This window comes from Aquarana catesbeiana, linkage group LG04 (genome assembly GCF_042186555.1).
Source record: "Aquarana catesbeiana isolate 2022-GZ linkage group LG04, ASM4218655v1, whole genome shotgun sequence".
Lineage (NCBI taxonomy): Eukaryota > Metazoa > Chordata > Amphibia > Anura > Ranidae > Aquarana > Aquarana catesbeiana.
The window spans coordinates 567,079,032-567,106,016 of NC_133327.1; the positions used below are offsets into that span (position 1 = coordinate 567,079,032).

Sequence of the window (26,985 nt, forward strand, 5' to 3'; positions counted from 1 at the left end):
TCGGTTTGGCATCTTCAGTTCAAAGCTCTGCCTTTCAGACTCTCGTCTTCCCCCAGAATTTTCACAAAAATAATGGCGGAAGCTCTGGAGCCTCTGAAGTTGATAGGGATTTGTCATTCCATATCTGGATGACCTGTTCTTTGTGGACTCCAGGGAACAAGTTGTGACAAATCTTCAGGTATCACAGACTCGCCTCAAGAACCTAGGGTGGCTCCTCAATCTGGAGAAGTCAGATCTAGAACCAAGACAGCAAATTATGTTTCTGGGCTATACCATAAACTCGGTGCTTCAAAAAGTTTTTTCTGCCACAGGTGAAATTGGAGAAGATTCTTTCTGCAGTAAAACGGATTCAGACGAATGTTTCAATCTCAGTCCGATCAGCCATGGCAGTGTTAGGACTTCTCACGGCATCGATCCCAGCAGTACAGTGGGCCAAACTTCATTCCAGACCACTCCAGATGAACATCTTACAGACTGGGTCATATCAGGTGTCGTTGGAAAAGCAGTTTAAACTTATCTCAAAGGTAAAACGTGCACTCTGGTGGTGGAGGGACTCCGCCAACCTGACGAAAGGTCTCTTCTGGGTCTTTCCACTAGACAAGCGTCTAACAGCAGACGCGAGTTCCTGGGGTTGGGGAGCCCACCTGGAAGGCCAAACCTCTCAAGGGGTCTGGTCCAAGACAACAGCCCGAAAATCGTCAAACTGGCGGGAACTGAAGGCCATCTTTCTCGGTCTTCTACCTTTTCAACAAGCAGTGAAGGGACATCACGTTCAGGTCCACTCAGACAATATGATCACTGTAGAATACGTGCTCAAGCAAGGAGGAACCAGGAGCAGAGGTCTTATGGATCTAGCTAGGGTTGTCCCGATACCGATACTGGTATCGGCACCGATACCGAGCATTTGCCCAAGTACTTGTACTCGGGCAAATGCTCCGATGCTTCCGCGATACCTGTACAGTCAGCGGTGATCGGCGTGTGGGGGAGTTACAAGCTTCTCCCCCCGCGGCTTTCAGCTGCTTTAGTGACATACAGCGGTGATCGGTGCTTGTAACTCAAGTGATCACCGCTGACTGTCACCTCATCCTCCATGCCCCCTCCGTTCCTCTGTACCCCTCCGTTCCGCTGTCCCCCTCTCCTTCTCTGTCCCCCTCCGTTCCGCTGTCCCTCTCTCTTACTCTGTCCCCCTCCGTTCTGCTGTCCCTCTCCGCTGTGTGAATGGACAGAGTCAGCTGACTCTGTCCATTCACATAACTGAAACATTGTAATCTCCCGTGATTACGATATCTCAGTTTATGAATGGAGAGGATCCGCTGTTTTCTCTCCATTCATTTTCAGTGCAGCTGAGGCTGCAGAGAAAGGGACTGGGGAATCTCTATCCTCTGTCTCTTTCTCTGTCTCAAGGGGGAGATATCAGGGGTCCGTTAAGACCCCTGATATCTTACCAAAGCCCCCCCACAGGGCTGATTAAAAAAAAAAAAAAAACACATATTGCAATAAAGAATAAAAAAAATATTATTGTAAAAAAAAAAAAACACAGCCACCGTTCACCCCCCCCCCCCCTAAAAAAAAAAGAAAGAAAAAAAAGAAAGCATTGTAAAAAAAAAAAAACCCACCACGTGACAAAAAAAAAAAAAAAGTATCGGTAATCGGTATCTGCGAGTACTCGAAAAAAGTATCGGTACTTGTACTCGGTCCTAAAATAGTGGTATCGGGACAACCCTAGATCTAGCCAGTCAACTACTTTCTTGGGTGGAACAGAATGTGGCCTCTCTGTCGGCAGTTCACCTAAAGGGTTCTCCGAATGTGCTAGCAGACCTACTCAGCAGAAGGAAGGCGGTGGAAGCAGAGTGGAGCCTGAACCAAGAAGTTTTCTTAATAATCTCCAAAGCGTGGGGGCAACCCCAAGTAGACCTGTTTGCCAGCCAACAGAACGCAAAGGTACAGAGATTCTTTTTATCTTCACAGAGAAGACCAGGCTATAGGCATAGATGCTCTTGCACAACTGTGGCATTACCAGCTGTGCTATGCCTTTCCCCCTTTCCGCTGATACCAGTAGTCCTAAGGAAATTCAGAGAAGAAAAAAACAATATGATCCCGGTCACTCCCTTTTGGCCAAAAAGACCCTGGTTTGCAACACTACTAAATTTGGCCACAGAACCTCCATGGAGGCTGCCGCTCAGAAAGGACCTTCTAACACAGGGCTCTGTGATTCATCTGGAAGCAGACCGGTTGCATCTGACTGCATGGCTTCTGAGGAAGACCTCCTAAAATCCAAAGCTTTATCCGATAAACTAGTAAAGACCCTACTCTCCAGTAGAAAAGAGGTAATTCGGGCCATATACCTGAAGGTCTGGAAGAAGTTTAATTCCTGGTGTACCTCTAAAAGCTTTCAGGTCAACAGCGTTGTGTCAGTCCTAGAATTTCTCCATGATGGAATGGAAAAGGGACTGGCAGCCAACACCCTAAAAACCCAGGTGGCGGCTCTTTTAGTTTATTTTGAAAAACTCTATTCAGAGAAGTCTTAATTTCAAGGTTCTTCAGGGCACTGGCACGAAATAGGCCTGTGGCCCTCAAAGTTTTTCCCAGCTTGGACTTATCTATTGTTTTACAGGGTCTCATGGGGGCTCCGTTTGAACCCTTACAGGTAGCATCCTTAAAAAAATGTATTTCTGTAAACAATATTCCTAGTTGCCATCACTTCGGCAAGAAGAGTCAGTAAGCTTCAGGCCCTGGCAGTCACAGAACCGTTTCTTTAAAGTTTTTCCAGACCGAGTGATCCTTCAAACGGATCCTACCCAAAGTTTCTTCAACCTTTCATCGTTCGCAGGAAATAGTTTTGCCCACTTTCTCCTCAGCTCCTGCCAATCCAGGAGAAGAAGCTTTCCACACATTGGATGTAAGGAGATGCCTGCTTCATTTTTTTATCAGTCACCAAGGAGTTCAGAAAATCAAATGCCCTCTTTGTGATTTTCTCAGTTTCTCGCAAAGGGGAGAAAGCTTCTAAGAGCACATTGGGCAGATGGCTTAGATGGGCAATTACGGAGGCCTATGAAGCTAAAGGAGAAATACCCCCCTCAGGTATTGCTGCTCATTCCACAAGGTCAACGGCAGTCTCCTGGGCCGAGAGGGCCGGTGCTACGCCTGATCAAATTTGCAAGGCTGCTACTTGGTCCAACTACTCAACATTTCTTCCGACATTATAGGTTAAACTTACTGTCCGCCGCAGATCAAGCCTTTGGCGGGAAGGTACTGCAGGCAGTAGTCCCACCCTAGGGTAAGTTTCTCGGTTATCCTCTCCAAGGTTGTCCTGAAAGGCGATTTGAGAAAGGCATAGTTAGACTTACCGGTGACAGTATTTCTAAGAACCTTTCAGGACAACCGTTACTTCGCTCCCTTTGTATCTTTAGAAGTGGTTTTAAGTGTCTATCATGGTTGTTTGTGATTTTCTGTGCTTTGTTTTCCAGTTTGTCGGAGACCACAATAACTGAGGCCATGGTGGAAGAGGGATTTAAATTGGTTGTAAACCCTTACAGATGACTTTGACCTACAGGTAAGCCTAGATTAAGGCTTACCTGTAGGTCCAAGAAATATCTCCTAAACCTACACGGTTTAGGAGATATTTGCAAAAAGACAGGCACCACTGTCTACGGCGCATGCGCAGGCGCACTGAGCATGCCGCTGCTAACAGCGATATGCGCGGGAGTGACGTCATTGCGGCTCCGGCCAATCACAGCGCCGGAGCCACGATACCCGGAAAGAAGATGGAGGCTCCGTAGGAGAAGGGACAGCGGTGACATCACAGGCTCCTGTGTCAGATAAGTGCTTTATGCCATTATGCTTTACCTTTGCAGGGAAACAAAGAGGAAGTAAACCCATCAGGGTTTACTTCCTCTTTAAAGGCTGCATGTGTTTCCTGGAAAATGGGCAGAGCTGCGCTCTCTCCAAGGTTGTCCTGAAAGGCTCTTAGAAATGCCGTCACCGGTAAGTTTAACTATGCCTTTTTACTTTCTGCTAAAATACATATCCAAAAAAAATGTAAAAAACAATTATCAATTTAGGCCAATATGTATTCTGCTACATATTTTTGTTAAAAAAAATTCCCAATAAGTGTATATTGATTGGTTTGCGCAAAAGTTATAGCATCTACAAACTACGGGATAGATATAGAGACTTATTTATTTCTTACTGGTAATGGCGGGGATCTGCGATGTGGCCCCAATACAGTGATCAGTGCTATAAAAAGGCTCTGATTACTGTATAAATGACACTGGCAGGGAAAGGGTTAACATCAGTGGCGATCCAAGGGTTAAATGTGGGAGGTGCTTACTAACTGTGTGGGGCAGTGTCACACTGAAGGAAAAGAGAGATCCGTGATTCAGCTTAGCTGAATCACAAGATCTCTCTTTTCCTTCCTGAGAGATCCGCAGTTTGCCTTGTTTACACAAGCAGACCGCTGATCCGTCTCTCCTGTAAACAATCAGCAGGTCGCCGCATCCAATCACAGCGGGAGCGGTGCACGCTCCCCCCTAAACCGCGTGCACGAATCATCCTACAGGTACGTGATTTTGCCCAGCCGGGCCGTCCTGACGCGAAAAAATTTTGTGGCGCGCTCCGGAAGCGGTTAAACTATGGATTAGGACCCAAATAGGGGCGTGGACATGTTTGTGGTGGGTCACCACATAACTGTGTAGTAATTGGAGCCTAGTTTGTCCAAGGGCAAAATCGGTGGTGAGTGAAAGTGGAACTAAGCCCTTCTGTTATTTATAGCCACATACGGCTGCCATGTTTCTATCCTCCAAATGGTAACACTGGTAGTATCGTTATGGCATGCCATGTTTAGTATTTAGTAAATGGTTTCATGGCCACAGATTTGTTGAGTAAGGTTTTGGCTGTATTCACACATAGTGTGATAACTGGTATTTTACTGCAGTGTAAAACACCAGTCACCGTAAGGACACCCTAAAAAAAGTACTTCATTCATGTCACGTGATGTGCGATCCTGTACAGTGTACTGCAGTAAAATGCAGCATGTCTGCATTTTATCGAAGCTTCAGGCTGTGTTGCAGTGTAAATGGGACACACAGAAAACAATTGTTTGTACACTTCAAATAAAGTTAAGTGAGAAATAAAAAGGGAGCCGTGTGTGCACTGGATCGCACACCACACCACCTCTTATCGCAGCCACAACGTGTAGCTGCCGGAGAGGAAACCGCAGCGGTTTACCTCTCCGGCAGCTGTACGTTGTGTGTGAACTGACCCTTTCTGTGTGTAGGTGCTTTTGTTAATGGCAAGAAAATGTCATGGGACTGTGGTTTACAGTTTACAATAGCGTGTGCTGGAATTTATTCCTCTGTTTTTACTCATTTTTTAATATGTTCTTTTAGGAAAGTTGGCAGCTAAGGAAAGGTGTTGGTGACCCTGGGGAAGATGTGGAGTATGATGAAGAGCTGTATGTGGCAGGGAACATGGTGATCTGGAGCAAAGGGAGTAAAATGAATGCATCATCAGTCTTTAAAGCATTTACCGTTGACAGCCCGGTTGTACAGGTAAAACCAAATATCTATATTATCAATTGGAACTACATGCTTTATACTCATGGGGGCTATTTATTATCAAGAGTGAATGCTACTATTCATTCTGCGATGGACAACATGGTGTTTTTTCCACACTGTGCCTACATTTTATGTGCCAATAATAAAATGTAGGCCATGGTGTGGAGCCTGCAGGGGCCGTTTGAGTGTTCTCTGCATAACACTGCTGTGAGTACTTTGTGATAGTAGAGGCTGGTCCCATGGCTTTAATAAGACATGTGACCTGGCTCTCAACCTGGCACCTTTTCTTTACACCCCCATATATTGAAGTAAATAATATTTCCCTTGCTTCAGAGTCGAAACCAGCAAATGTCTAAACACATTTTTTTAAAGCACATCTTTATAACTATTTATAATTGGGTGCATTTTTTTTTTTTCTTTTTTTTTTTTTTTTTTTTTTCCCCCCCCTATAATCAAAGCAGCAGTATGGCCATTGTAAGGCCATACTAGTGCTTAAAGGAGTTGTAAAGGCAGAAGGTTTTTTTATCTTAATGCATTCTACGCATTAAGATAAAAAAAACCTTCTGTATGCATCAGCCCCCCTAATGCTTACCGGAGCCCCATCTCTATCCAGCGATGTCCACAAGTCCCTCGGCCGTTCCTGACTCTCCCTCCTGATTGGCTGAGACACAGCAGCGGCGCCATTGCCTCCTGTGGCTGTCAATCAAAGTCAGTTAGCCAATCGGTAGAGAGAGGGGTATGGGCCGAAAAGCAGCTCCGTGTCTGAATGGACACGCAGACCCACAGCTCGGCTCGGATGCCCCCATAGCAAGCTGCTTGCTGTGGGGGCACTCGACAGGAGGGAGGGGCCAGGAGCAGTGAAGAGGGACCTAAGACCTAACTTCTCAGATTGCTTAAAGTTAGTGTAAACGATCACCTTGTAAAACAACCTATTCAGTTTAAAATAAAATGAAAGGCAAAACATTTGTGTATAGATATAAGAAAAAATTATAAATACATCCTTTTTTTTTTTTCTCTCTCTTTTTTTGTTAGTTTTTTTTGTTCTCAGCTGCATAAGAGCTGGAGGAGGAGAAACAGCAGTACACTGATCTTCCCAATGAAAGGCTGTGTGGAGGTGGGGAGGTGGGTCATCAGGACAAGTCTGATCATTGTAGGAGAGCACATTGAGTTCCCAGCACAGCTATAGAATTGACCACGCTGTGCTCTCATGCCTAGTGTGGTCATAATTTAATAGGAAAGCAGAGGGACTGGCAGGAACATCAGGGATTTTTCATAAAGGAAACAATGCAAAGAGAACAGGATACTTTTTTCATACGAGTACAGTACATGGTACAACAGGCACATATCAGTAATATGAAATGTTGGGTTTACATATTCTTTAACCCCTTGGCGCTGGCCTTTGGTAATTTTTTCAACTTTCCATCTGTTAAATCTTCTGCCCTTGTTGTTTTAACTTTCGATAGTAAAACATTTTTTTCTGCCAGTAAATACCTTATACAGCCCACTTCCTGTTTCTTTTCTGGTAAAAAGCATAGGCGTATGACATCATGCACAGCTCTCTCTCTCAGGCTACTTTCACACTGAAACCGCCCCGGCACTAGCTGTAAAGCGTTGCTAGTTTTAGCGGCGCTTTTCGGCCGCTAGCAGGGCGCTTTTAACCCTCGCTAGTGGCCGAAGAAAAAGTTAAAAGCGCCAGTGTTGCGGCGCTGCCGAAGCACTTTGCAGGCGCTTCAGCAGTGCTGCCCATTCATTTCAATGGCCAGAGTGTTTTGGGAGCGGTGTATACACCGCTCTCAAACCGCCCCAAAGATGTTGCTTGCAAAACTTTTTTCCCCGTTTTGCAAGCGCACCGCCCCAATGTGAAAGCACTTAGGCTTTCACACTGGGCAGGCGTGAGAGGCGCTTTACAGGCGCTATACATAATTATAAATTATCTCTATCTGGCTGTTAATGAGTAACAGCATATAACAGTCTGGCCAATATGTATTAGGTATATTTCAAATAAAGATTTCTATGCTGCTTTATTTCCAGGCTCTGTGGTGTGACTTTACTGTACTCGGCAATAAATCTGAAGATACAGAAGGTAAGCTAGTTTGTTTTTGGATTGTTTTAATTCAAAGAAGAGTCAATATTACTGACAGTAAACATGTGTCAAAGATAAAAAACAAAATCTGTTGCGCTTAATTTGTAGTAAAATAAAAGCTACTAAAACAAAAAATTGCTGGATACAATTGAAGAGATATTAAGAGGAGTGGTGCAGCGCTAGAAATTGAGTATCAATGTCCCAATAGAAATATGAATAGCTGTACAGAGTCCTCTGTACAGCTATTCATATTTCTATTGGGACATTAATACTAATTTTTCTCCAAGCGTCTTCCAGGACAGCCCATGAGACCTTGGGCTCCTCCTACCAGGACAGGAAACACGTCACCCCCACCAGATAAAAGGGCGGTCCTCCAGGCCCATGTCAGTTATTTGTGTTTCCTCCGGACGGGGGGTAACATGTTCCTGGAACCTGCTCCCATAGGCCTTATAAGCAGGGGCTTTGTATGGCTATTTTCTGGGGCATATCTCTTACCTCTTCCTCAGCCAGAAGCAGCACACCGCTGGGGAGGTTGGCTATGCTGCTGTTCCCTGTCCTCAGTGCCTGGAGAGGGCCAGGACCGGTGTGAGGTCGGGCCCCCTAGCGCAGTGCATTGCACTATAGCTTAGCTGAGCATCGGTTGTCCTTCCCTGCCGACAGCGTGGCTGATCTGAGCAGGGAATGGAGGAAGCCGCAGCGCTCGAGGGGGCGGAGCTATTGCGCTCCAAGCTGGCCCACAGGAAGTGCCTGGAGAGGGTTACTTGTGGGGCATATGACGTCATCATCTGGAGACGAGGTTCCAGTCTCCATAAACAGCGCAAACAAAGAACGCTGGCTGCTGGTGTTAAATTAAAAGAGGAACAGGTTCAGTTATCCAAACATAATCTTATGTATAAAGGATTGCATAAGAGAAAATCGAGAGTTTTTCCAGTTCATAGTTCTTTGGTTGATACTATTAAACTGGAATGGGATAATCCTGAGAGAAAACCATTCTTCTCTAGTAACCTAAAAAAGGAGGTTTCCTTTTGATGAGGACACTGCGCAGCCATGGAATAAGAATCCCAAGTTAGACGCACCTCTTTCAAAGGTTTCAAAAAACTTGGACCTAGCGTTCGATGATATGGGCACGCTTAAGGATCCGAAGGACAAGAGGGGGGGATATCCTTCTCCACAGAGCCTGGGACTCAGCGGTTGGAAACCTGAAACCAGCTCTGGCTTCCACTTGTGTGGCCAGAAATCTGGAGGTTTGGTTGACTCAGATTCCGTCAAATCTGTCAGCAGGTACCTCCAGAGAGCAAATTTTAAAGTCTTTTCCTCTCCTATTTCAGGCAGTGGGTTTTTTGGCAGATTCTTCCGCTGAGTTGGTAAGAATGTCGGCCAGGACTTCGGCTCTAGTGAACTCGGCCAGAAGAAGCCTTTGGCTTAAGACCTGGTAAGGGGACTCTGCCTCCAAGTTGCGCCTTTGTGGCCTTCCTTTAACTGGCGATCATTTATTTGGCCCAGGTCTACAGGAGGCACTCGAACGCACGGCTGATAAGAAAAAGGCGTTTCCAGAGAAAAAGAGAGTTCCGACAGCCAGAAAATTTTTTCGTGGCCAAAGCAGGCAACAGAGTCAAAGAGAAAAGGACAGCAGGCCGAAAAAGCATTGGACTGGGCACAAAGGCAGAGGCAAAGGGGGAATGCTGTTTAACCCTCCTCAACAGCCCGCCAAGCCACAGTGACTTGTGTTCCCCGGTGGGAGGGAGATTGAGGGCCTTCATCCCACAGTGGGCAGCAGTCACTCTGAGCCCCTTCATCCTGGACCTAGTGACCAACGGGTACAGGCTGGAGTTTGTTCACCAACCACCAGAACGTTTGTTGGTCACATTTCCTCCACAAGATCAGGAGAAAGCGAGGGCTCTGGGTCTCCAGATGGGAGACTTATTAGATCAAAAAGTCCTGATTCCTGTTCCTCAGTCGGAGCAGGGCAAGGGATTCTATACCCATGTATTTGTGGCCAGAAAGCCGGCAGGAAAGTTTTGACTTATCCTGACTCTCCGGACCTTAAACAAGTCCATCAGATACAAGCATTTCCGTATAGAGACGGTTTTTACAATCAAAAACCTACTATACCCAAACTGCTTTATGGCCACATTGGACTTAAGGGATGCCTATCTTCACATCCCTATCCATCCAGCCTTCCAAAAGTTTTTGAGATTGGCAGTGAAGATGGGTATGGGGACCCGACATTTTCAATTTCAAGCCCTCCCTTTCGGTCTTTCCTCAGCCCCACGCATCTTTACGAAGGTGTTGAGGGAAGCGCTGGCTCCACTAAGGTTAAAGGCGATAACTGTTATCCCTTACTTGGACGACCTCCTGATAGTGGCAAAATCATACCAAAGGCTGTTGGAGGATCTCCAGGCTGTACAGGACTTCTTACAGTCCCCAGGCTGGCTGATAAACAAAGAAAAATCGTCCTTGATTCCAGCCCAGAAAGTAACTTATCTGGGTTACAATTTTTGCTCAGTGAACCAAAGAGTTTTTCTTCCTCAGGAGAAGATTACCATGGTGTTCCAGACTATGTCAGCATTGCAGACCAACCAGTCGGTCTCTCTGAGACAGGTGTCGAGGGCAGTGGGTCTTATGACCTCATGTTTTCCCACAGTACCATGGGCGAGACTCCGTCAGCGTCTTTCTTTTAGGAAACTGGCACGGGGACGTAAGGTCCCTGGAGTCAAGGAACCGGCTTCCCGACAGGATAAAAAGAAGCCTGTGGTGGTGGAGAGCTGGTCTCCCATGGTCCTTTCCCATTTCCCGAAGGATTACCACGGATGCGAGTTCCTGGGGATGGGAGGTCCACCTCAGCAATGCAGTAGCACAGGGAGAGTGGTCCCCAGAGGAGGCAAGGGCCTCATCCAATCAAAGAGAGCTGCTTGCAGTGCAGAGAGACCTGCGGTCTTTTCAGATGGAGATCAGGGGTCACAACCTCCAAATTCTGACGGACAATATCGCGACAGTCGCGTATATCAACAAGCAGGGAGGCACGAGAAGCTGGAGGCTTCAGTCCATTGCCCAGGAGATCCTTTCATGGGCAGAGGGGAATCTAGCTTCTATTTCTGCTGTACACCTGAAGGGGACAAACAATTGCTTGGCAGATTATCTCAGCCGTCACAGGATAGACCGAGACAACTGGTCCCTTCATCCCGAAGTCTTTGCAGACCTCACCAAGAGATGGGGTTATCCCGTAGCGGATTTGTTCGCAAACGGAAACAACCGCAAGACGGAGATATTCTTTTCCATGAACCCGGCAGACCAAGCCTTGGGGATCGATGCTCTGGCAAACCCATGGCCTCCAGGCCTATGTTATGCCTTCCCGCCAATCAGACTGATTCCAGAAGTCCTCCAAAAGTTTCTGCTGGAAGAGACAGATCTGATTCTAATTGCCCCATTTTGGCCCAAGAGGCCATGGTTTTCCCTGCTACAGTCTCTGGTTTCAGAGCCTCCGCTGAGTCTTCCGAAAAGGGAAGACTTATTATTGCAGGGTCCAGTATCACACCCTCAGGTGGTTTCCTTAAACTTGACGGCCTGGTATCTGAAGAAAAGATACTGAGCGCCCAAGGGTTCTCTGACAAGGTAGTCAGGACTCTCGTTAATTGCAGGAAGCCGGTTCCTAGAGCCATATATTCCAAAGTTTGGAAAAGGTTTAACTCATGGTTATTTGAAAATGAAAGATTAACTCATGATATTCCGTCTATTTTGGAATTTTTCCAAGAGGGTGTCGACAAAGGTCTTTCTGTTAGTACCTTAAAGGTACAGGCGGCAGCTATTAGTGTGTTCCTCCAGTTTTCTCTCCTGGAAAATCCCACTATAGCCAGATTTTTCAAATCTATCTCTAGGGCCAGACCAGTAGTGGTGAGAAGTTGTCCAACGTGGGACCTGTCCCTAGTACTTCAAACTCTGGTAGAATTTCCGTTTGAGCCTCTGGGAAGTATGTCAGTTAAGTTATTTACATTAAAAACTGTGTTCCTTATAGCTGTTACCTCAGCTCGTAGGGTAAGTGAGTTGCAGGCCCTATCAGTAAGGGAGCCCTTCCTCACGATTTTTGAGGATCGAGTTGTTTTGCGAACCGTTCCAGGTTTTTTACCCAAGGTGGCAAGTAAATTCCACCGATCTCAGGACATTGTATTGCCAGGGCGACTTAGAAAGAAAATTTAGTTTTCTAGATGTAAGAAGGATTCTCTTAGTCTATCTTGAGGTCACCAAGACCTTTAGGAAAACTGATGCCTTATTTGTCCTCTTTTCTGGAGTTCACAAGGGGAATAGTGCATCTAAAGCCACATTGGCTAGATGGATAAAGCAAGCCATCTTGGAAGCTTACAAAATTAGGGAGATTCCTACACCTTTTGTTACTGCGCACTCAACTAGAGCCTTGTCTACGTCTTGGGCTGAGAAGGCTGGTGCCTCACCGGAACAAATTTGCAGGGCTGCCACTTGGTCCAGTTACTCGACCTTCATTAAACATTATCGCCTGGATCTCCTATCAGCTCAGGAGCAGGCGTTTGGTCGTAAGGTCCTTCAGGCAGTTGTCCCTCCCTAGACTGGTAAGTTCTGGCTCATCGTCTCATGGGCTGTCCTGGAAGACGCTTGGAGAAAAGCTGAGTTAGACTTACCGGTAACTCCTTTTCTGAGAGTCTTCCAGGACAGCCGGATTCCCACCCGGTATTGTCTGAAGTTATGTGTATTATGCATATGTTTTGCAGGGTCCTACGGTTCTTGAGAAGACTGACATGGGCCTGGAGGACCGCCCTTTTATCTGGTGGGGGTGACGTGTTTCCTGTCCTGGTAGGAGGAGCCCAAGGTCTCATGGGCTGTCCTGGAAGACTCTCAGAAAAGGAGTTACCAGTAAGCCTAACTCAGCTTATTTGGCAAGATCCATAATGAAAGGTCACTCAGCAGGGAGATGTAAACTCCATCACCAACACCCAAACAAACTGACCCTTACCATCAGTGTATGGGTTATACACGTGTGTAGAAAACAGATAGCAAGAGGTAATCTTCCTGGGATAGACAAACGATCCTCCAGTAGAGTAGCATAAACATACTCAATCCCCTCTGACCTATATGGAAGGCTTTAGATCTCCTCCTTGTGGCAGGATTAAGAACCAAGTATAGTCCAGTGGGTATATGCGACTCAAGAATTCGTGGTATGTGGGGAGTAAAAAGAGAACGCTCATTGCACAAATTCCATCAACAAGGATATTTTATTGTATAAAAGGTAAAAGCCACTCACATTTAGTAAGAAGATATATAAAGCAGTATGAAGCGTCCAGCGCTTCTAACCACAAAGATGGCTGCCGTGTCACCGTCCAACCGCGTCTTGCGTCGCCAGTCTCTCGTCGCCCAACGTTTCGTCACCAACATGCGTCATCAGGGGCGTCCCTGGGCATCTCTAAAATATCCTTGTTGATGGAATTTGCGCAATGAGCGTTCTCTTTTTACTCCCCACATACCACGATTCTTGGGGCGCATATACCCACTGGACTATACTTGGTTCTTAATCCTGCCACAAGGAGGTGATCTAAAGCCTTCCATATAGGTCAGAGGGGATTGAGTATGTTTATGCTACTCTACTGGAGGATCGTTTGTCTATCCCAGGAAGATTACCTCTTGCTATCTGTTTTCTACACACGTGTATAACCCATACACTGATGGTAAGGGTCAGTTTGTTTGGGTGTTGGTGATGGTGTTTACATCTCCCTGCTGAGTGTCCTTTCATTATGGATCTTGCCAAATAGAGTGTTACCACTTCCTTCTGATGAAGAGGACTCTGTACAGCTATTCATATTTCTATTGGGACATTAATACTCAATTTCTAGCGCTGCACCATTCATCTTAGCAAACATGTGTCGTTACTTTTTTTTTTAAACCAGAAAGGAATAAAAAAGTAATGAACCCTAATGGGGTCCTACTGGTCCCCTGTTATTAAAATAAAATGGTTAGAACCTATCGGGTGTTGTGTTTATTCCTGTCTTTTTATTCTCTTTTGGAAAATATTTTTCCTTTTATGGGTAAATCTCCCTTAAAATAGAACTATAGGCAAAACTTTTTTTTTTCTATTTTGGATAGAGTAAGGGAGGGTTATAACCCCTATAAGGTTTAATTTTGCTATATTTGTTCCGTTGGGGAGATTTACCTTCACATCCTGTCCCATCACATCCTGTCCCATAGCCAAACAGGAAGTGAGAGGAAATCCCTGCAAATGAAGGGAATCTCTTGGGGACCCCCAGGTCACTAGAACTAGTGTCCCCATTGGAAGATTCTCCCTCTATATTACTTCTTTAGTGACAACCCAAAATGTGGGATTTTCTTTCACTTTCAATGATAACAGTACAGGACAAATGAAGAGGGTGACTCTCCCCGAGGGGGGGGGGGGGTACAGGCAGCAATAAAAATTGACAAGTGTTCTAATCTCTCCCCTCTATCCAAAACAAAAAAAAATCGTTTTGCCTTTTAGCTATAAGGTACTTTAAAGAAACTGCAGCTTTCTTTCTCGAACATCACAGAGCCACAGTAATTACTGATGGGTTATATAGGGTATCACTGGTGATTGGACACTGGCACACCCTATCAGACAGTTCAACCCCCTATATAATCCCTCCCCTTGCAGGGATACCTCAGTTTTTACGCCAGTGTCTTAGGTGATGGACGTGTAAAGATGTCCTGTGCTGAGCTCCAGGGGGAAGATCCTATACCCTATACTGGGGCAAGCCAGGCAGACCGGATCCATTCAGGGTGTCCTTTCCTGGCAGAATTAGATGGTACCCGGGCCTCGTGTCCGAAGAAACGAGGGTTTACCTGTAACGCTTCTCTTTTTAGAGAGCTGGACCCCGCATATTAGAAAATGTTTTTTCTAGCCTAATTTCTAGCCGGGTGCTTTACAGGTCCAGAACTGTGGATCCCCCTATTCGTAGGGGGCCCCAGGCTCTAATGGTTTTTTCTAACGCAGCCCACCATGAGAGGCGAAGATTGGGTCTGTATAACAGAACCCTGCGGCTGGATAAGGTAAGAGGAGATTCCACAGAATTTTTGAATTCTAGTAGGTTTTCTCCTTTAAGGTAAAAGCATGCTATGCCTATTGTGACCACCGGGGGCTGCCAAGAGCACAGGTGCTTAGACGCCCACTCAGGCCAGCTGCAGGCTATTCAAAGCACTCTGTACAGGTGCACACAGCCTTCTGGAGGGACTCAGAGCTGAAAGGTCACATGTAAGGTGGGACACAGGCATTCTCCTGGGCAGCATTTACTAAGGTAACACCAGACTGGGCATTTGGTAGCAGGGCTTTTAGCCGGACTACATCGCTCAGCAGTCAGTGTTCATTTTGTGATACCTCTACCTTGTTGCTTTGCACTATGGGTAGAAGAGGTTCAAACACACCAAGAACCAGAGACTCTAGGGGATCTCGGTTGGGTTCTGAGGACCCCCTTTCTGCAGCATCCTCCCCCCCCTGAGGGGCCAGGGACGGCTAGCCAGAGGGAGCCATTGGGGTCAGGGGCTATACCTGCCTCCGGCACTTCAGCCCCTGTATACATTACACAGGAGGTTTTTTTCCTCAGCCATTAGTGGTTTAGAGGAGATATTAATGGCCGTGAATACATCTTCACTCAGTGGAAGAAAACGCGCTAGGCCTTCCTCTGTTTCCCAAGACCCTCAGGAAGAGGAGCTCTGGGATAAAGGAGAGGAATCCCTTTCAGAGGATCGGGATGGGACGGATTTGCGTAAAACAGTGAAAACTCCTGCGCTGTCAGCGGAATCCTATACTAAAGGGACACTGCTGCAACACCTAAAAACTGCTCCAAAACAGACAAAACAATAGTATAAATAGGGGGGTGGTAGTTGCGCTGTGATAACAGGGGAATAGGAAAAAAGGAAGGGGGGGGGGGGGGGGGGGACTAGACTATAGTATAGTAAATACAACAAAAATATCAGATGGCCTGAATACATGAGTGAAATATGTGAAGAAGGACTCACAGATGCAAATATATAAATAAAAAAATTGAATACAAACACAAAAATTACCACTTAGTAGTGCATACCAAAAGTGCTAACATCAAATATAAGATAAACATAAATACCAGCAAGCAGTGCACAAGGGTATGTGAATCAGCTACAAAAGTGCATAAATCCAAAAAATATCAAATATCACATAAAATATCAAATAAAATCCATTTAGGCATGTATAAATATGCTGACATTAAGGTCGACTGATGGCATAAGAAACGAGTGGGTAATTAGTATCAACAAAATAAATAGATAAATAAAAAATATATTTCTAAAAGTACATTAAATAGTCCCAGTGGTAGATGTTGGTAGCACGCCAACACTTGGCAACTTGCAAATATAATCCAAAAAATTAAAAAAATGTGACAACAGTCCCACCACCAAATGTGACACTTCTAAATGCAGACCGAATGCCAATGGTGAACAAGGGGGGAGGGGAGAGTGTTCTTCAGTGGGGGCACCTCCGTGTTCACAGGCCCCTTACCTTACAGCTGTAAGGTATACAGCATATGTAGTGGAAGCCCAACAGATGGGGAAATCCAAAGGTACAGCGGATGGCGTTGGTTAAGGATGCGGTATGTCATATGCAGAGACAAAACGAACAGCATATAGTATAATTCCGTTTTGGTGTGGAGGACACAGAAGGGGGGAAGTGGAGTGTGGGGGGGGGGGGGGGGGGTTGTTGCACTCACTTGTAAGCAATGAGCGCACGCCTCAACCCACGAGCACCGAGCTCGTATAATCCCAAATGCTGGCTCTGAATCTTCCAAACTGTCCCCGCTTCCTGCTCCTCACCGCCCGTCATGCAGAGTTAGAATGTGCGGTATAGAAAACAGAAACTGCACATAGCGTGATCCCGTATAACATATACTTTATTGAATAGGCAGAAAAATATCATGCACTTACATTTAAAAACAGCTGGGGGGTAAAACATCCACGAGCGCAGAGTTCGTCACATACAGCTAGTGTGTGGCAGCGTCCCGTGCTCCTAAAGTATATGTTATACGGGATCACGCTATGTGCGGTTTCTGTTTTCTATACCGCACATTCTAACTCTGCATGACGGGTGGTGAGGAGCAGGAAGCGAGGACAGTTTGGAAGATTCAGAGCCAGCATTTGGGATTATACGAGCTCGGCGCTCGTGGGTTGAGGCGTGCGCTCATTGCTTACAAGTGAGTGCAACCCCCCCCCCCCCCCACTCCACTTCCCCCCTTCTGTGTCCTCCACACCAAACGGAATTATACTATATGCTGTTCGTTTTGTCTCTGCATATGACATACCGCATCCTTAACCAACGCCATCCGCTGTACCTTTGGATTTCCCCATCTGTTGGGCTTCCATTACATATGCTGTATACCTTACAGCTGTAAGGTAAGGGGCCTGTGAACACGGAGGTGCCCCCACTGAAGAACACTCTCCCCTCCCCCCTTGTCCACCATTGGCATTCGGTCTGCATTTAGAAGTGTCACATTTGGTGGTGGGACTGTTGTCACATTTTTTTCATTTTTTCATTTTTTGGATTATATTTGCAAGTCGCCAAGTGTTGGCGTGCTACCAACATCTACCACTGGGACTATTTAATGTACTTTTAGAAATATATTTTTTATTTATTTTGTTGATACTAATTACCCACTCGTTTCTTATGCCATCAGTCGACCTTAATGTCAGCATATTTATACACGCCTAAATGGATTTTATGTGATATTTGATATTTTTTGGTTTTATGCACTTTTGTAGCTGATTCACATACCCTTGTGCACTGCTTGCTGGTATTTATGTTTATCTTATATTTGATGTTAGCACTTTTGGTATGCACTACTAAGTGGTAATTTTTGTGTTTGTATTCAATTTTTTATTTATATATTTGCATCTGTGAGTCCTCCTTCACATATTTCACTCATGTATTCAGGCCATCTGATATTTTTGTTGTATCTACTATAGTCTAGTTCCCCCCCCCCTTTCCTTTTTTCCTATTCCCCTCCTATCACAGCGCAACTACCACCCCCCTCTTTATACTATTCGGATGGGACGGATGATTCCTCTTCTGAGGAATCAGGTGGAGAGGGACCCTCTGCGACTTCCCAGGAGGAGAAAGCCTTAGTGCAGATCCTTACTGGATTGGTCCGCTCAACATTTAAGCTGCCCGTATCTGAATCAGTTAAAGAACCCTCTTCTTTGGGGTCACTCAAGCCTCCTCTAACAGCACATGCTTTTCCTGTTCATAATTTACTTGAAAAGCTCATTTATTCTGAGTGGGATCACCCAGACAAACGTTTTTTTCAGCCAAAAAAGTTTTCAACACTTTATCCGATGGAAGAAAAGTTTATTAAAATGTGGGGAATACCGGCCATTGATGCTGCCATTTCCTCCGTAAACAATAGTCTGACTTGTCCTGTAGACAATGCTCAGATGCTCAGGGATCCTGTAGATAAAAAGATGGAATCCCTATTGAAGGATGTTTTCTCCTTGGCAGGTTCAGTGGCTTAACCTGCAGTTGCAGCGATTGGAGTCTGTCAATACTTAAGAGACCATGTTAAGCAGGTCATCAAAGTATTACCTGAACAGCAGGCCCAGGGGTTGGCGAACCTTCCTGCGGCCTTATGTTACGTTGCTGACGCCATCAGAGATTCTATTGTGCAAACCTCTCGTCTTTCACTGGGGTTGGTGCATATACGTAGAATTCTGTGGCTGAAGAATTGGTCAGCCGAAGCACCATGTAAGAAGTTGCTGGCTGGGTTTCCGTTTTGTGGTGCAAGGTTGTTTGGAGAAGACTTGGATGAATATATCAAGAAAATCTCTGGTGGGAAAAGTACTCTCTTACCTGTCAAGAAGAAGACTAAGCGTCCCTCTTTCAAACGGACTCTTTCCCCAGCACCAGGGGCCTCAGCCTCCAGGCAGTCTCGACGGCCTCCTCCGTCTGTGTTCAGAAACAAGAGTCAACCCCAGGAACAAAAGAAGTCCTGGGGGAAGAAGCCTACCAGGCAAAACACTAAGACCTCTTCATGAAGGGGCGCCCCCGCTCGCTCGAGTGGGGGGAAGACTGCGACAGTTCTCAGAGCTCTGGCAGGAGGACTTCCAGGACAGATGGGTAATCTCCACAGTAACCTTAGGGTACAAGCTGGAGTTTCAGGAATTTCCCTCTCCTCGGTTCCTCAGATCAAGTGTCCCCAGAGAAGAAGCAGTCGCTCCTTCTAGCGTAGAGCGACTTTTGTCACAGGAGGTCATTCTGATGGTTCCCGCAAAGGATCAGGGATTGGGCTTCTATTCCAATCTTTTTACGGTCCAAAAACCAAATGGGGGTGTCAGACCCATTCTGGATTTAAGGGATCTGAACCAATGCCTGAGGATTCAGTCCTTCCGCATGGAATCAATTCGGACAGTAGTCTCCACCCTGCAGGGAGGAGAATTTCTGGCATCTATAGACATCAGAGATGCATATCTGCATGTGCCCATTTTTCCTGCTCATCAGAAGTTTCTGCGCTTCGAGATAGGAGGGCGCCATTTCCAGTTTGTGGCTCTGCCTTTTGGGATAGCCACTGCACCTCGAGTGTTCACAAAGGTCTTGGCCCCTCCTCTGGCCAGATTAAGGGCTCAGGGTATCGCTGTCATAGCATACCTAGACGACCTGCTACTGATAGACCGGTCGGTAGCCTCCTTGAACGGCAACTTGAGAACCACAGTCAAGTATCTGGAACACCTAGGTTGGATCCTCAACCTAGAAAAATCTTTCCTAAAACCAGTAAGAAGACTGGAGTATTTAGGTCTGATCATAGATAAAAGCCAGGAGAAAGTATTTCTACCTCAGGCAAAGATTGCTGCTTTAAGGGAGCTGATTCTGGCAGTCAGGACCAAGAAAGGTCCTTCTGTCCGCCTTTGTATGAGGCTGCTAGGGCAGATGGTGTCTTCATTCGAGGCAGTTCCTTATGCTCAGTTTCATTCAAGACTGCTGCAACACAGTATTCTGTCAGCCTGGAACAGGAAGGTTCAGGCATTAGACTTTCCGATGCACCTGTCTCATGCGGTGCGTCAGAGCCTCAATTGGTGGCTCATTCCCGAAAACCTGCAGAAGAGGAAATCCTTTCTGCCAATTACCTGGACGGTGGTAACAACAGATGCCAGTCTGACAGGTTGGGAAGCAGTTCTGGAACAGTCTGCGGTTCAGGGGGTATGGTCCAAGATAGAGAGGACCTTACCCATTCAACATTCTGGAAATCTGTGCCGTAGGTCTAGCCCTAAAAGCCTGGACTATCGGGCTACAGGGTTGCCCGGTCAGGAGCCAGTCTGACAATGCCACAGCAGTGGCCTGTGTCAATCATCAGGGAGGCACCAGGAGCCGAGCTGCTCAAAAAAGAGGTGAACCAGATCTTAGTCTGGGCAAAGAGACATGTGCCATGCATATCGGCAGTTTTCATTAGAGAACTGGCAGGCGGACTATTTAAGTCGCCAGAAGTTACTTCCGGGGGAATGGTCTCTACATCAAGACGTCTTTTGAAACATATGCCAAAGATGGGGGGTGTCACAGAACGTCCCACACTCCGCTTGAGTGCTTCCGTCATATACCACTTCCTCCCAGTCTGTATACAGATATCCCAACCTCTCTGAGCACAAAAACAAGGCGACACTTGCTTGTTGCTACCAAGAACTCACTTTATTTAGAATCAAAATTACAAGACTTTATATGCCATTGGAACCTCCTCTAACAATACAACTGTAATTAACATGAGCTAATTATCTAATCCTTTATACGGCCCAGGTGACTGAGACATGACCTTTCACCGAGCTTCACACAGTTATATCAACACAATAGCAGTCATCCAGTCTCCTACATTGTATAGAGGACAATGTCATTAGCTCATTCAATTAACATAAACACAGGTTGATGACACCAGCATCTCCTCACAGGATGTGTCCCAACAGAATGAATCAGTCTTATCAGCAGGGGGCTGCTGGAGGAACCCCCCCTCCCTCTTCAGGGACACAGATCCACAGCAAGGAGTCCCCAACAGAATCAAACAACAAACAATATATACATATATACACGACTGAGTCCGATTAGTACAGTTCAAACCGGACCTCCAATTCACCCCACAAAGAGCACCGTTCCATTTCAAAATCCAGGGCCCATAATCAAAAGGCAACAGGCTAGCGTTCAGTCCCCTCCAATAGCCTCTGTCTCGGGTGAGTCTGTCACATTTCTCCCCCATCAAAGGTTGACCAACAAGGTCCCAGACCTCCACCTGGTCTGGACATACGTTAGTCAGGCAGAGTGAACTCACATAGTCTTCCCGCATGATCTCCATTCTTGGCTGCAAGGAATAGTTGACCTCAGTAGGTGTGGGGCAGAGGTCATTTACTCTGTCTGGCTGCCAGGGCTTCAGCTGGATTGTTTTTAACATTCCTGGGCTCGGTCTGCTGTTGGGCAGAGGGGCCAATCACCCCTGCTTCTTGAAGCTGTAGAGGGACACTAGGTGCTAGGCAGAGGCCAGCGGTGCTCTGCCCTGTTGCCAGCGATTCAGCTGGGAGTATCAGCTCCACTACATCAGCTTGTTGTCGGAGAGAGGGGCCAACTGCCCCGGCTCCCTGGAACTCCACAGTTGTTGCCGGTGCTGGGAAGAGGTTGGTAGCACTCTGCTCTGTTGCCAGCACTTCTGCTGGGGACTCTGCATCCTCCGCTCCAGCTAACCGTTGGGGCAGGAGGCTGGCTTCCTCCACTCCCAAACTGTGTAGTTGCCATTGGAAAAGGGAGCCAGCTGCTTCCTTTTCTATTCCCTCATCTGGCTGCTGGGACGACATGTCGATGGTACTGTCTCCCAGGTACACGGATCTTTGCTGGGGAGGAAAGCCCACTTCCTCCACCCTGGCCAACTGTTGGGGAGGGACAACACACACCTCCTCTCCCTTCTCCCCCTGTATCTGCTGCTGGGAAGTGATTGCCATCTTTTCACCCTGAGCCTCCACAATTGCTGCAGGTGTGGGGCAGAGGTCTTGGACCCTCTGTCTGGTTGCCAGCACTTCTGCTGGGGGTTTGCCAGGTGGTTCCTCCTCTACAGAAACGTCTATTAAATCCCCAGTCTCTGGAATTGGTAAAAGTGTGGGGCAGAGGTCTTGGACCCTCTGTTCAGTTACCAGATCTTCAGCTGGAGAAGTTTGTTTTAACTCCATAGATGCTGCTGGCAGAAAATCACATGTCCCTGTCAGTGTTGTGGGAGAAAGGCCGACTACCTCTTCTCTCAAGAAGGCCGAAGCCACTGTTGGTGCTGGGCAGAACACAGTGAACTTTGGCCCTGATAGCAGCTCTTCTGCTGGAGGCTCATCAGGTTGTTCTTCCTCAGCAGAAAAGTCTATCAAATCCCATGTCTCTGCAACTGATGTCTGGGGATAGAGGTTCACCATCTCCTGTCCATGGAACCCAGAAGATGCTATCATTTCTGGGCAGAGGTTAGCAGAGCTCTGCCCTGTTGTCAGCACTTCAGGTTTGGGGACGGCAATCTCCGGATTTTCCACTGCCGATTCTCTGGCATGCTGCTGAACTTGTTCTAGCAGTTTCCTGTATGCCCTTTCCAGATGCTGTTCCTTCCTTAGCAAATGGTCCAGATCAGGTTTGAGCTCTGAGACCCCTGCAAGACCGAGCATAGACTCTCTATAGTCTCTCAGGTCCTCAAGGTCAGGTTCCCCTTCATCGCCAAACATAAAAAGATCTGTAAGGTTCTCCCACAGCAATCCAGGGCCGCCAAAGTCATATCCCTCCGGAGAGCATTCTGTTGTCTCCCCTAAATATCCCTCCTCTGCGTGCCATTGCAGAGCCCGATAACGATTGTCCAGCTCTATCTCCTGCTGGACCAACCTGTCCAACTCAGTCACCCATTGCTCCTGGGGCTGCTCTCCCAGGAATGCCATCCGCAATGCCCGTTGGTCACTGGCCCGTTGCTCTTGGGTTGGAAAGCACTTGCCCTGTTTTATACCAGCGAGACGGAGGGCTGCAATCCAGAGCTCCACCCGAATTTGCTGCCTAAGCTCCAGGTATTCTTCCTCAGACACAGTCCTGGTGTATGTTGAAAGGATGATCCGCAGCAGCCCCGGGAATTCTGATGCCAGGTCCATATCTCCGCTGGGGTGACTGAAGTCTGCTATCCTGATCTTGGATCCAGGTGGAGGTTTAGATTTTCCAGACTGCAGGAAGCTTTCCCGCTGCTTGCCACCAATGTCACGGAACGTCCCACACTCCGCTTGAGTGCTTCCGTCATATACCACTTCCTCCCAGTCTGTATACAGATATCCCAACCTCTCTGAGCACAAAAACAAGGCGACACTTGCTTGTTGCTACCAAGAACTCACTTTATTTAGAATCAAAATTACAAGACTTTATATGCCGTTGGAACCTCCTCTAACAATACAACTGTAACTTAATTAACATGAGCTAATTATCTAATCCTTTATACAGCCCAGGTGACTGAGACATGACCTTTCGCCCAGACTTGTGGTCACCGAGCTTCACACAGTTATAACAACACAATAGCAGTCGTCCCGTCTCCTACATTGTATAGAGGACAATGTCATTAGCTCATTCAATTAACATAAACACAGGTTGATGACACCAGCATCTCCTCACAGGATGTGTCCCAACAGAATGAATCAGTCTTATCAGCAGGGGGCTGCTGGAGGAACCCCCCCTCCCTCTTCAGGGACACAGATCCACAGCAAGGAGTCCCCAACAGAATCAAACAACAAACAATATATACATATATACACGACTGAGTTCGATTAGTACAGTTCAAACCGGACCTCCAATTCACCCCACAAAGAGCACCGTTCCATTGAAAATCCAGGGCCCATAATCAAAAGGCAACAGGCTAGCGTTCAGTCCCCTCCAATAGCCTCTGTCTCGGGTGAGTCTGTCACAGGGGGTCCCAGATGTGGATCTCTGCATCCCGATTCAACAAAAAGATAGACAGATTTGTGGCAAGAACAAGAGATCCTCTTGCATGCGGGACGGATGCGTTGGTGATTCCGTGGCATCGGTTCTCACTGATTTATGCATTCCCGCCTATTCTGCTACTGCCGTGACTTCTTCGCAGGATCAGGCAGGGGCCCCCGCTTGGCCCAGAAGGACGTAGTATGCGGAAATAGTAAGGATGACGGTAGGTTCCCCGTGGACACTACCGGTACGACCAGACCTGTTATCTCAGGGTCCAGTGTTCCATCCTGCCTTACAAACGCTAAATTTGACGGTTTGGCTATTGAGACCCACGTTCTGAAGAGTCGTGGGCTTTCAGGTTCTGTGATATCTACCTTGATCAATGCAAGGAAGCCAGCTTCCAGAATGATTTATTATAGAGTCTGGAAAGCTTATGTATCCTGGTGTGAATCCAGGGGTTGGCATCCCAGAAAATATGTGATAGGTAGAATTCTTCATTTTCTACAATTGGGTTTAGAGATGAAGCTGGCCTTGAGTACCATCAAGGGCCAGGTCTTGGCCTTATCTGTATTATTTCAACGACCACTTGCTTTGCATTCTTTGGTCCGAAACTTTATACAGGGGGTGACGCGTCTTAATCCTCCGGTTAGGGCACCCCTAAACCCCTGGGACTTGAACTTGGTTCTGGCTGTGTTACAGAAACAGCCTTTTGAACCAATAAATCAGATTACTTTGGTCTTGTTGACAAGGAAGTAAATTTTTCTGGTAGCCATTTCTTCTGCTAGAAGAGAATCAGAATTAGCAGCCCTTTCCCGTAAGGAGCCTTATTTGATTGTACACAAGGATAGAGTGGTACTGCGCCCTCATCCTAGTTTTTTACCAAAGGTGGTTTCTGATTTTCATTTAAACCAGAACATTGTTCTACCTTCCTTTTTTCCAGATCCTTGTTCTCTGGAAGAGAGATCACTACATTCGTAGGATGTAGTAAGAGCAGTCAGGGCCTATCTCGAGGCAACTGCTCAGATTTGCAAAACAGATGTTTTGTTTGTGCTGCCAGAGGGTCCCAATAGAGGACAGGCAGCGTCAAAAGCTACCATTTCTAAATGGATTCGACAGTTGATTATTCAGGCTTACGGTTTGAAACAGAAGATTCCTCCGTTTCAGATCAGGGCACATTCCACAAGGGCTATTGGTGCTTCTTGGGCAGTGCATCACCGGGCCTCTATGGCTCAGATCTGCAAGACCGCAACCTGGTCTTCAGTCCATACATTCACCAGATTCTATCAGGTGGATGTGAGAAGGCATGAAGATATCGCCTTTGGGCGTAGTGTGCTGCAGGCAGCGGTACAGGGTCCTCAGGTATGATTGTACCCTACTTGGTCATGCCAATCCCACCCCCCCCCACCCCCCCTCAGATAGCATTGCTCTGGGACATCCCATCAGTAATTACTGTGGCTCTGTGTCTCGTGATGTTCGAGAAAGAAAATAGGACTTTTTAAGACAGCTTACCTGTAAAATCCTTCTCTTTCGATGGACATCACGGGACACAGAGGTCCCGCCCCTCCTCTAATACACTATATTGCTTGGCTACAAAAATGAGGTATCCCTGCAAGGGGAGGGATTATATAGGGGGTTGAACTTTCTGATAGGGTGTGCCAGTGTCCAGTCACCAGTGATACCCTATATAACCCATCAGTAATTACTGTGGCTCTGTGTCCTGTGATGTCCATCGAAAGAAAAGGATTTTACAGGTAAGCTGTCTTAAAGTCCTATTTTTACTGCAGCTTTTAGCACTGAAGTCTTTTTTTTTTTTTTTTTTTTTTAAGCATCTCCCCTCACTCTGCTCTCCCCTTCCAGAGCACCCACTTTATGATACTACAAAGCTTGATGGCTGTTAAGTCACTGCTGGGAGGGAGAAACAAAGAAAGCTAAGCTGTTGGGAGTATGACACAGTACCTGCATCTACAGTGTTCAATGAGAGCTGGTCACAGTTTTCACTTTACGTATGCTCCAATGCCCTATTTTGAATCTCCCGTCTAAAGGGTTTGGATGTGCAGGAGAGTGATTAACACTGCAGTGTAAAGTGCAGTTGCTGCAGCAAACATTTAGTGTGTGTCTTCACTATACCATAAGATCGGGATCAATCTGTTTGCTTACAGGATAATTAAAGCACAGGAGAATGCTGAATCCGCTGGTGCAAAACTTACTTCCTTTTTTAAGACCTCAATATAGTGAGGTGCTGAAGCAGTCTTTAGAGATATTCTGGATCTATATAGACTATGGAATATAGGCATTGCACACTACATTACTGCCTCGCCAGCACAACAAAGGCTGCAATTGATGATTGTGCTCTGAGATTGCATGTTGGCAGGCTGGCTGTCTCTGGCTTTAATATTTTTTGAGTAACTGTCTTTTAATAAGGATGCAAATTATAACTGAGAATAAGGTCAAAACCTGACCTTTCTACTTGTCCCAAATCAGAGAATTAAAGTGGTGCTTTTCAGAAAGAGGTCAGCAATGGTAGCCTCCATATTTTCTTACTATAGACTTCCTCAAAAATTAAACAAAATCCTTATGTCTAATTATACCTGGTTTTATTACGTTGTATTATTCTCAGGCCAAGATAAAGTAGAGAAATGCATCTGTATCCTGCAGAACTCCTGTATTAATGTCCATAACACAGAAGGGAAAGATTACATAGCGCCTTTGCCTTTTCAGGTAAGGAGGACTGTATTTCTTGTAGGCTGATGAGAGCAGTAATGCGCAGTAAATCATAGCAACCGATCCGATTTCTTTATCAGTTAATATTTGTAATACTCTTTTTATCTAGTTTGGTATCATAAAATGCTCATCAGAAAAGAAATATGGGTGCTTTTATTGCCAAATTGTAGAATGCCAGTTATATATATTTATACCTGAATGGTACAGGTAAAGTCTAGACGTAAATTGGGGTTTAGTCCAGTACCAAATATGTTTTTTATCCCTGTGTGTGTGTTGGCTTCAGATTTTTTTTATGCCGTCAGTAAACTCCCCAGCATGTTATCGTACTGTATGTGTCCATGCACACATAGACTTTTATCAGTGTTTTTGGCAGGGGGTTTTCTGGCTAGAAAAAAAACCCCAGAACTAGTGGGTTTTGAGAGGAGTTTTGTAAAAATGCTCTAACTCTGATAAAAGCTGAAAAAACGTTAAAAATGCTGCTATTCGGCGTTTATCAGCGTTTTAGAGCGATAAGCTGGGAGTATAGCTTTGCTAAAAAACCACTACAGCTGAAAAACACTACTGCAAAAACGCTGAAAAACTCATTCTACAGCTAGAGCTTTCTACAGCTAATGCTACTGGTGTTTTTATAATGTCCAGTGTGCATGAGGCCTTAAAGTGGTTGTAAAGCCTAA

The 26,985-nt window shown here is 46.2% G+C and overlaps 1 protein-coding gene across 1 annotated transcript in view; it reads left to right on the forward strand.

Annotated features, from left to right (window-relative positions):
* The window catches only part of ANAPC1 (anaphase promoting complex subunit 1), a 168,091-nt gene that overhangs the window by 18,878 nt on the left and 122,228 nt on the right, over positions 1–26,985 (forward strand). The window contains exons 3-5 of the mRNA XM_073628045.1: positions 5,388–5,549; positions 7,587–7,638; positions 26,208–26,308. Coding sequence (XP_073484146.1) covers positions 5,388–5,549; positions 7,587–7,638; positions 26,208–26,308 — 315 coding nt within the window. The remainder of the gene's footprint in view (positions 1–5,387; positions 5,550–7,586; positions 7,639–26,207; positions 26,309–26,985) is intronic.